The following is a 10,232-nucleotide window of genomic DNA, read 5'->3' on the forward strand; positions in this document are numbered from 1 at the left end:
CCAGCGCAGAGCTGGATTTTGCACGCTGAGGAGGGGGGCTGCGCTCAAGGCACTTTTTTTTTTTGGTCAATTTAATGTTTTTTTTGGTTTTCCCCCCCCGGCCATCGCACTGAGTTACCCCGCAGGGAAATACAAAAAATAGAGAGATTTTTTTGTTTCCCTGACTGTTTATCAGTAGAAATACGGCCCAGAAAAAGAGGGAGAATCATCCTAAAAAAATAAAAGAGCTCAGCTTGAGAAAGAAAAAGGCCTTTGCTGCTGGTGGTGGACGCCTCGCGGGGAGGTTTTGCAAGGGGAGAAGTTGCCGCTTAAGATTTGGGGAGAAATGAGGGGAAATGGGATAAAACCATTTCTTGTGCTTCCCGGGATCGCTCGGGCTAGAGCCTCCCTGGGGTTTCGCAGTCGCTGCCGGGATGCGAGCGGGGAGAGAGGCCCCGGACGGGATTTTATCCCCCGTTTCACCACCTACGAGCGAATAGAAGGGGAAAAAATAAACAAAAGCGGCGCCTTGAGACAGCGGGAAGTCGTTATTAGGGTTAAACCACATAAGAAAACGCTCTTAGCAGGCAGGACCGGGCAGGTCTTTGCCTCTTACAGCCCCAATCGCTCTGCCTCTGCTGCCAGGCTCGCCTCCCCGGCCGCAGAGACTCACGCCCTCGGCCGGAGGAAAAGGAGAAACCACCAGGAAAGGCAGCGGGGAGAGCGGCTGCTTTCATCTTCGCCGCCTTAATTTTAAATAAGGCCCCCGACGAACCCGCAGATCATCGCTAAACCCCAAATTACAGCCCGGCTCTCGGTTGCGTCATTAGTCGTTTCCCCGCTCGGTTCACGGCGACGTAGGGCGGAGGTGAGGTCAACCTCGAGATACGAGAGCTCGTTACAGCGCGGGGCGCGGCGACGCTTCGCGTAACGATGCTTCGCGTAACGACGCTTCGAGCGTAAATCAAAGCGCTTCTTGGCGGCGTCCTGCTCCAACGGACGAGCTTCCGACGCTCCTTTTCATCCGCTTTTCCTCCAAAAAACTTTATGGAGGTTTAATTTAAAAGTCCCCACGCACACACACGCACAAAAAAAAAGCGTCAACAACAAAATTCGCCTTTCTGCCTCGCTCAGCAGGCCTGGAGCCGGCTCTCCAGCGCTGGGAGGGGGGAGAAAAAAAATAAATCGGCCTCTTTTCACTCGAAGGCACCTCACGAGACTCACGTGGGCGGGTCGGATGGCGGATCGTTCGGCGTGGAGGGCGCGCAGCCCCCAGCCCTCAAGCAGAGCCCCGCAACCCTCCCGCGGAGCTGCCGCAGCGGCCGCACGGACCCCCAAAACCCCCAGGTGACGGAGAAACCTCGCATCAGCCCGCAAAAAGAGGCCGCGGGGAGCGGCTTCAGGGGTTTTTCTCCACAGCGCTGGAGCCCGCGGGGGAGGCGGGCGCGTTTTGGGGGGGTTTGGGGGTGGAGAAGGGGCTTTTTTGGGGGGGTTTTGGCTGCGGCTGCAGCTGCCACTACCGGCTTCGCCCGCGCCATGGCTCTTCCCGCCAACCCCCGCGCCCCGCCTCCTATAAGAGCCCCGCGCGCTCTGATTGGCTGCATTCCACTCCCACCGCGGCGTCCTATTGGCTGCTCCACCCCCCCGGGGCTGGTCCCCGCCTATTCCCGCCCCGCCCTTTCCTCCTCCCTCCGCCTCCTCCTCCGAGCGGACCTGAGTGAGGACTGCGCAGCCGGCCAAAAGCACGGCGGGCGCGGCGGGGCGGACCTGAGTGAGGACTGCGGGTCCCCGGCTCCTCCTTGGGGGCCGTTTTAAGTGGAAAAAGGCGGATTTTGGGGGGGGGGTTTGCAACTCTTCGGGTTAAAAATCAGCGGGCGTTAATAAAAAACGGGGCCCAAAAGGCACTTTATTTGTTTAATCGCCATCTCGTTATACCCCCCAAAACGGCACCAATTTGGGTGTATTTTACCCCAAAATCCAGCTCCGCTGCGAACCAGGGGATTCGGGGTTTTGAAGCCGCTGAGTTTTGGGGAGGTTTGGCCCGATTTGGACATTTTTCCCCTGGGGGGGGGGGGGGGGGGGGGGGAGAAGCCAGCGTGGTGGCAACTGGGGATTTTCTGCTTCCAAATGGGGAAGAAAACCCCAAATTGGGGAGGAATCGGTTAATCCAGGGGGTTCCGGGCCGCTGCCTCGAAAGTGCTGCAACCCCCCCGCCCCCCCCCCTTTTTTTTTTGGTGCGGATTTTCCCCTTTTAGAGCAAAAATAAAAAGCTTGGGTGTTTTCGGCACCAGCAGTGGAGGGGGGGGGGGAGGAAACGGTTCCAAAAATATCCCGAAAACCACGGGGATTTACCCCAAATCCTGCGTTGGGTTAAATCCCTCCCGGCGTCACCGCTCTGCCCCGTTCCCCCCTCCCCCCCCGGCCCTTTTTAGTTTTAACCCTATAGATTTTTAACCCTTTAAGCCTATATATTCCCTTTTTATTATCCCAATTTCTCGGGATAAAACGTCATCGTTTCGTTTCTTCCGTTTCGTCATTTCCCTGCTCTGAAAAGAGGCTTTTTCCCCCCAAAACGGAGCCGAGCGGGACGTCCCCCCCCCCCCGGACCTGGGTACAAACCCCCAGTACTCCAAGCCTGGAACGTATAGACCAGAACGTATAGACCAGCGAGCAGGCGGCGGTATAGGGCGTAACTATAGCGAGGGGAGCGTATGGACCCTGATATAGGGCCTGGATGTAGCAGGCAGACCCTATAGCCCAATATATGGACATAGCCCAGACCACGTGGCCCCATATAGTATGGTGTGGGTATACATATAGTATATATAGTATATACAGGGCCCAGACCTCACAGCCACATATAGGGACTGCAGCACAGACCCTTATACATGTCCTGCACCCCACAGCCCAACACAGAGCCTGGAATATAGGGCTGAGCCCATATAGGGGCCAGGGCGCATACGTCTGTCTAGACCCGCATAGGTCTGTATAGACCCATATAGAGCTGTATAGGCCCATATAGGTCTATCTAGACCCACATAGGTCTGTATAGACCCATATAGATCTGTACAGACCTACATAGATCTGTATAGACTCATATAGATCTATCTAGACCCACATAGGTCTATCTAGACCCATATAGGTCTGTATAGGCCCACATAGGTCTGTACAGACCTACACCGATCTGTCTAGATCCACATAGGTCTGTATAGACCCATATAGGTCTGTCTAGACCCATATAGATCTGTATAGGCGCACACAGGTCATATAGACCCCTACAGATCTATCTAGACCCACATAGGTCTGTATAGACCCACGTAGGTCTGTATAGGCCCCCATAGATCTATCTAGACTCATATAGATCTGTATAGACCCACATAGGTCTGTATAGAATCATATAGATCTGTCTAGACCCACACAGGTCTGTATAAGCCCACACAGGTCTGTATAGACTCACATAGATCATATAGACGCCTATAGATCTATCTAGACCCACACAGGTCTGTATAGGCCCCTATAGATCTATCTAGGCCCACACAGGTCTGTATAGGCCCACATAGGTCTGTATAGACTCACATAGATCGTATAGACACCTATAGATCTATCTAGGCCCACACAGGTCTGTATAGGCCCCTATAGACCTATCTAGGCCCACACAGGTCTGTATAGGCCCACACAGGTCTGTATAGACTCACATAGATCGTATAGACGCCTATAGATCTATCTAGACCCACACAGGTCTGTATAGGCCCCTATAGATCCATCTAGACCCACGTAGGGCTGTATAGACTCACATAGATCATATAGACGCCTATACATCTATCTAGATCCACACAGGTCTGTATAGGCCCCTATAGATCTATCTAGACCCACACAGGTCTGTATAGGCCCCTATAGATCTATCTAGGCCCACACAGGTCTGTATAGGCCCCTATAGACCTATCTAGGCCCACACAGGTCTGTATAGGCCCCTATAGACCTATCTAGGCCCACACAGGTCTGTATAGACTCACATAGATCGTATAGACGCCTATAGATCTATCTAGACCCACACAGGTCTGTAAAGGCCCCTATAGATCCATCTAGACCCACATAGGGCTGTATAGACTCACATAGATCATATAGACGCCTATAGATCTATTTAGACCCACACAGGTCTGTATAGGCCCACACAGGTCTGTATAGGCCCCTATAGATCCATCTAGACCCACATAGGGCTGTATAGACTCACATAGATCGTATAGACGCCTATAGATCTATCTAGGCCCACACAGGTCTGTATAGGCCCACATAGGTCTGTATAGACTCACAGAGATCGTATAGACACCTACAGATCTATCTAGACCCACACAGGTCTGTAAAGGCCCCTATAGATCCATCTAGACCCACATAGGGCTGTATAGACTCACATAGATCATATAGACGCCTATAGATCTATCTAGGCCCACACAGGTCTGTACAGGCCCCTATAGATCCATCTAGACCCACATAGGGCTGTATAGACTCACATAGATCATATAGACGCCTATAGATCTATCTAGGCCCACACAGGTCTGTACAGGCCCCTATAGATCCATCTAGACCCACGTAGGGCTGTATAGACTCACATAGATCATATAGACGCCTATAGATCTATTTAGACCCACACAGGTCTGTATAGGCCCACACAGGTCTGTATAGGCCCCTATAGATCCATCTAGACCCACATAGGGCTGTATAGACTCACATAGATCGTATAGACGCCTATAGATCTATCTAGGCCCACACAGGTCTGTATAGGCCCACATAGGTCTGTATAGACTCACAGAGATCGTATAGACACCTACAGATCTATCTAGGCCCACACAGGTCTGTATAGGCCCCTATAGATCCATCTAGACCCACGTAGGGCTGTATAGACCCACATAGATCGTACAGACCCACAGAGGTCCCTATAGACCCGCACAGGTCCCTATAGACCCGCACAGGTCCCTATAGACGCCCAGTGTATGACCTGCAGCGCCCCGAGCACCGAGCACAACGCGGGGACGAGGCCCTATAGCGCGATATAGGGCCCGGCGCAGCCAGGCCGAGCGGCAGAAACCTGAACGTTGGGGTTGGGTTTTTTTTAGGGGTTTTTTTTTTTTTTTTTGGGGTCTTTTTTCCTTTTATTCTGGAAAATCCTTCCTCCGCCGGAGCCGCCTTCGCCCCCCGGCTCCCCCCCCGCAACCGCGGCACCGCGGAACCCTCCCCCCGCCGCGAAAGACCCGCCGAAAAAAAAAAAAAAACCCAAAAAACCCCTCAAACCCCCCAAAAACCAAGAAAAAAAAAAATAAAAAAGGGGGAACCCCCCCCCCCCCCGCCAAAAAAAAAAAAAAAAACCAACAAAAAACTCAACACCCCCCCCCCCAAGCGGCGAAGCGACGGCGGCCGCCGCGGCGGCCGGTTAACTCCAACTGGGATCGTAACCCGTCCAGTCGGGAGGAGGCGCGAGGTAAACGCGCCGTCCCCGGTAGACGAAGCTGACGATGCCGCGATAACCGGCGCGGGGGACGCCGGATTTGAGGTCGTCCATCAGCCCCAGGGCTTTGGCGAAGGCTTTGAAGGAATCGCGGCCGCTGTACTGGAGGCGGACGGCGCCCAGGTCCCGGCGCCGGTTCCCTTGGAGCTCTTCCACCCTCACCTCCGGCGCGGCGTAAACCTTGGGGAGGAAAGAACGTTCGTACTCTTCTTTTTTGAGGTAAGAAAGATCCAGTCGGGTAAAAGGCACGAAACGGTCGTTAAGTTTGATAAATTTTAAATATTGATCGAAAAATTGCCCGTGGCTGACTCCTTTACGACCGAACGTCATCGTCCGGGAGACTTCGGGGCGGACGCAGGAACGATCTCGGCGTTGTTCGGGTTGACGCATCCAATCGTCCCAAAAAGCTCGCGGCCATTTGGGTTCGAGCTCGTCCCAAAGTTCGGCTAAAAGCAACCAACCCAAACCGGGAAAAAAATCAGTCCGGTAAAGCAATTCGGCTTGTCCGACGTCCACCATTTGCTCTTTCCCGTTGTCGTTCCAAGCGGAGACGCACCAGAGGCTGCGGTCGGCGAGGAGGAGCGGGAACGCCGCTTGGAAATACTCGAAAAAATCCGGCGCGACTTCTAAATCGTCCTCTACCACGATGGCGGCGCGGTAACGGAAGGTCCGGAAAACCTGTCCCAAAGCCCAACGATAATGCCGAGCGATTTTATAATAACCTTGGAATTTACGGTGTTCTGCCGGCACCGGGATATCGCCCAGGTCGGGTTGTCGGATATGAGCCACGGCGTCGCCGTAGGAGGCGATGACGCGAGCCGTTTCGGCGTGACCGCAATCCTGGCTGACGATGATGGGGAATCGTTGGGCCGAAGGGCGGTAGCGTAAGAGTTTATCCAAACACCGACGGACGGTGCTGCGGTCGCAAGCCATCACCAACACCGGTAAGACCGCGGCGGCGGGATCGGTCGGGCGCGGCGGCGGCGGGGAGGGCGGCGGCGGGGGTTTGGGGGTGAGGCGAAGCCCGCGTCGCCTCCCCCACGCCCCGCTGTAGCGGCGAATTTGCCGCAGGAGTTCTTTTTGCCGTTCCAGTTCGGTTTCGGCATCTTGAGCCAAACGGATGACTTCCGCCGTCAGCCGGTCGCCTTCGCCGGAGGAAGCCGGGGAGGGCGGGCGGCTCCAGAGGAAGAGGAGGAGGAGGCCGTTCCAGGCGATGAAGAGCGCCGCCCCCCACAACACCAAGCTGCTCTTCTTCAGCATCCTTCAGCGCTCACTCCCACCCCATGGACCTGGAAAACAGAGGGGGGGGGGGGGGTTAAAAAGAGGGGGGGGACCCCCCCCTTTCACCCCCAAACCGGTGCCGGAGGGGGACAGGGACACCCCGCGGCGCCGGCGCCCCGAAACGCCCGGCGCGTCGCCCCGCCAAGCCTCCCAAAAAGAGGAACCCCCCCCCCCCCCCCCGCCTCCTCGGGGAGAGGAAACGAAAGCGCGCGGCCCCAGAGCCGCCCCAGCAACGTGGCCCGGCGGAGATCCCCCCCCCCCCAAAAAAAAAAAACCCCAAAAAACCTTAATAAAGGGGAAAAAAAAAGGCAAATCATAAAGCCCCAAGCCAAATCGCGGCGCGGGGAGGAGCGGGCAGAGTCCGCTCCCGTTAAACGTTAACCCGGGGGCCGGCGCGGGTGCGGATTTGCCACGGTGGAGGAGGGGGGGGGGGGTGAAGCGGGAGCGGTTTCAGTTTGAAAAATGGGGAGAAAAAGACTAAAATATCAACTGGGAGCGCTAAAATCCTCCCCAAATCCCGGTTTCGGTGAGTTTTTACTCACCCGGAGCCCGGCCCGAGCCCTGCCGGCGGAGGCAAGACGTCAGCGAGGGGAGGAAAGGGGAGGAGAGGGGGGGGAAAAGGGGAATTAAGAGAAAAAAGAAGGGAAAAAAGTAAGGAAGAAGGGAAAAAAAAAAAACCCCAAACGCCAGAGAAAATAAAGAAAGAGAGGAAAAAACCGCGATCGCTTAACGCCGGGGAGGGAGCGGCGCGGGCGAGCGGCTCAAGGGTTAACGCCGCCGCGGGCCACGTTGGCGGGCGGAAAAAGGGAATTAAAAGGAAAAAAAAAAAAAACAACCCGGAAAAGGGGTATTTAAAAGGAAAAAAGGGGGGAAAAAAAGGGGCGTAGAGCGGTAGGAAGGGGGGCGAGCCCGGCGACCCCGCGGTTTCCTCCCCGGGAGGGGAAGGGTGAGGGCGGAAAGTGCCGGTAACGCTGAGAGTTCCCCCTCGCCGGCCCCGAAACGCTCGTCTGGCGGCGGAAAAGCTGCCGGAGAGAAGGAAAAAGCGGGGGGAAAAAAGGGGGGAAAAAGTAAATTTCAGGGATTTTGCGCTTCCTGGTTGCGGAGGGAGACGCTGGGGTTGAGCCGTACCTGCGGGGCTGGAAGCGGCTCAGCCTCGCGGCAGCCCAAAACGCCGGGGTTTTGGCCCGGAATGAGGGGGTTTGGCTGCGACCGCGGGGGTTTTGGCCCAAAAGGCGGAGGTTTTGGCCCAAAAGGCGGAGGTTTTGGCCCAAAAGGCGGGTTCAGCCGCGGTTTTACCCGGCGTTTCTTGGCGGCGAAGGCACAAGCCGGCGGCGAGGCGCTGAGTAAGCAGAGCTGGGGATTTTCCCTGCCCTCACCTTCGCTCCGGGGCAGACTCCGAGCAATTACAGCGAATTAAATCCTCCAAATCTCCCCAAATCCCGGGAGATCCCCCCATTTCTCCCCCCCCCCCTCAGGGATTTTTAGGGGTGAAACACCCCAAACCCGGAGGCTCCTAAAGTTTTTGGGGCCATTTTAAGCTTTCCCTCTCCTCAGCGCGGCCCGGAGACCCCCAAACCCATCAGATTTTGGGCAAACGCCCGCAGTTTTGCACCGCCGCCCCTAAATAACTCATTAAATATTCTTTTTAATTAATCCAGGCTTTTTTTTTTTTTTTTTTTTTGCGCCCCCGAGGGGGAAAGCGGCTCCGGCCTCGGCGACACCGAAACCATCCGGAAGGGATGGAGGAAGCGAGCGTTGCTTTCGGGACCCCCCCCCCCCCGCCCTGATTTTTCACCTCCCTTTTTCCGCATTTTTTTTTTGGCTTCGTTTCAGCCGGGGCGCCGCCAAATAAACCGCGACGAGGCGGCTCGACGGAAACGAACCCTCGTCTTGGGGAAAATAAATCCCCTCTCCCACGGGATTCACCGCCGAGCGTCACCCCAGCCCCTCCACCTTCCTAAAAATTCCCTTTATTCCCCCCCCCCCTTTTTTTGGCTTTTTTGGGGGCGATTTTAACCCCTTTTCCAATGGGAATTAGGGGGGAAAAACGTTTCGCTTCTTTCCGGTTAAAATCCTCCGGGTTTACCTGGTTGCGGCTCGCTCCAGGGGGAGGGGGGTCGCTGGGGTTCCCCCCTCCCCCCCCGTTTTCCAGAGCCGCCCGGGAATCCCTCGGGAATCGGGGACCGAGGTCGCTGCTTCTCTCCCGGCGGAGCTTCCTCGCGGTGCAGCGGGGCTGGGGGGGGGGGGGGGGGGGGGAGGGGGACGTGTCAGGCCATGGCGGCGGCTGCGTCCGTCCGTCCGTCCGCTGTCACGGGGCTCGGCATCCCCCAGCCCCCCGCCATGTTTTTCCGGGGGGTGGGTGTCTGCGGTGAGCTCTAAAAATGAGGAGGAAAAGGTTAAAAGGCCCAAATTCCCTTCCCCGCCCCCCCTTACGGAGGGAACAGCCCCCCCGAACATCTCCCCCCCGGGGGGGGTGGGTGTGTGCAGCCCCCCAAAATCCCCAGGGAGAGGAATTCCTGCAGGGAATGGGGGGCAGCCTCCTCCCTGCCCCATAGCGAAGCCCCATAGGGACTGGGGATCGTCCCCCCCCCCCAGCCCCTATAGGGGGATAGGGGAGCCCCCCCCCCAACCCCTCCTCACACCCCTATAGGGGGACAGGGGAGCCCCCCCAGCCCCATAGCAGCCCCCCCCAGCCCTCCTGATACCCCTATAGGGCTCAGGGGAGCCCCCCCAGCCCCACAGCAGCCCCCCCCAGCCCGCTTCACACCCCTATAGGGGGACAGGCGAGCCCCCCCCCCACCCCTCCTGACACCCATATAGGGATGAGGGGGAGTCCCCCATCCCACCCACACCCCTATAGGGCTCAGGGGAGCCCCCCCCAGCCCCATAGCAGCCCCCCAGCCCTCCCGACACCCCTATAGGGCTCAGGGGAGCCCCCCCCGCCCTCCCGCCACCCCACAGGCGACACCGAAGGCCCTCCACCCCCGCGGGCACAGGCCCGGCCCCTCCAGCCCTGCAGGCGACAGCAGGGCCCCCCCCAGGCCCAAGGGACGAGGGGACCCCCCCAGGCCCCCCCCAGCCCCGTGGGGCCCGATCCAGCCCCGCTGCCCGCCCGGGCCCCCCCCCCCCGGTACCAGCGGCGCCTCCCGGCAGCGCCCGCCACTTCCGCCCCGCCGCACCGGAAGCGACGCCATGGCAACGGCGAGGCTCCGCCTACGACTCCTCCCCTTCCCGGCAAACCACGCCCACACCGCCGTGCCAGGCCACACCCCCGATGGCGCAGGGGACCGCCCACCATCACGGGGGGGGGGGGGGGGGGCGGCCGGGAAGACACGCCCCCCTCCACCGGGCCACGCCCCTAAACAAACCACGCCCCCTCGTCTAGGTGGCCTCGCCCCCTTAAATGACGGCCACGCCCCCTCCGGGCCGGCCACGCCCCCTCCGGGCCTTCCTAATCAATTAATGGCGGCTT

The 10,232-nt window shown here is 57.9% G+C and overlaps 2 protein-coding genes across 4 annotated transcripts in view; one reads left to right on the forward strand and one right to left on the reverse strand.

Moving 5' to 3' along the window:
- Positions 1-5,347: 5,347 nt before the first annotated feature.
- Positions 5,348-8,957, reverse strand: MGAT1 (alpha-1,3-mannosyl-glycoprotein 2-beta-N-acetylglucosaminyltransferase). 3 transcript variants are annotated; one of them, XM_075526027.1, is made up of 3 exons: positions 8,847-8,951; positions 7,303-7,321; positions 5,348-6,768 (listed from the first exon to the last, which is right to left on the reverse strand). In XM_075526027.1, the coding sequence occupies exon 3, from the start codon at positions 6,737-6,739 to the stop codon at positions 5,405-5,407; it is 1,335 nt and encodes a 444-aa protein (XP_075382142.1). In that variant the 5' UTR covers positions 6,740-6,768; positions 7,303-7,321; positions 8,847-8,951; the 3' UTR covers positions 5,348-5,404. The 3 variants fall into 3 exon arrangements, with proteins under 3 accessions (XP_075382142.1, XP_075382139.1, XP_075382140.1); XM_075526024.1 differs by lacking the exon at positions 7,303-7,321 and having other exon boundaries at positions 8,847-8,957; XM_075526025.1 differs by lacking the exons at positions 7,303-7,321; positions 8,847-8,951 and adding an exon at positions 7,889-8,112.
- A 1,206-nt stretch (positions 8,958-10,163) lies between these two features.
- Positions 10,164-10,232, forward strand: part of ABCF1 (ATP binding cassette subfamily F member 1) — a 4,922-nt gene continuing 4,853 nt past the window's right edge. The window contains exon 1 of the mRNA XM_075526022.1: positions 10,164-10,185. Coding sequence (XP_075382137.1) covers positions 10,164-10,185 — 22 coding nt within the window. The remainder of the gene's footprint in view (positions 10,186-10,232) is intronic.

This window comes from Mycteria americana, chromosome 29, assembly GCF_035582795.1.
Source record: "Mycteria americana isolate JAX WOST 10 ecotype Jacksonville Zoo and Gardens chromosome 29, USCA_MyAme_1.0, whole genome shotgun sequence".
In the NCBI taxonomy this organism is placed as follows: Eukaryota; Metazoa; Chordata; class Aves; order Ciconiiformes; family Ciconiidae; genus Mycteria; species Mycteria americana.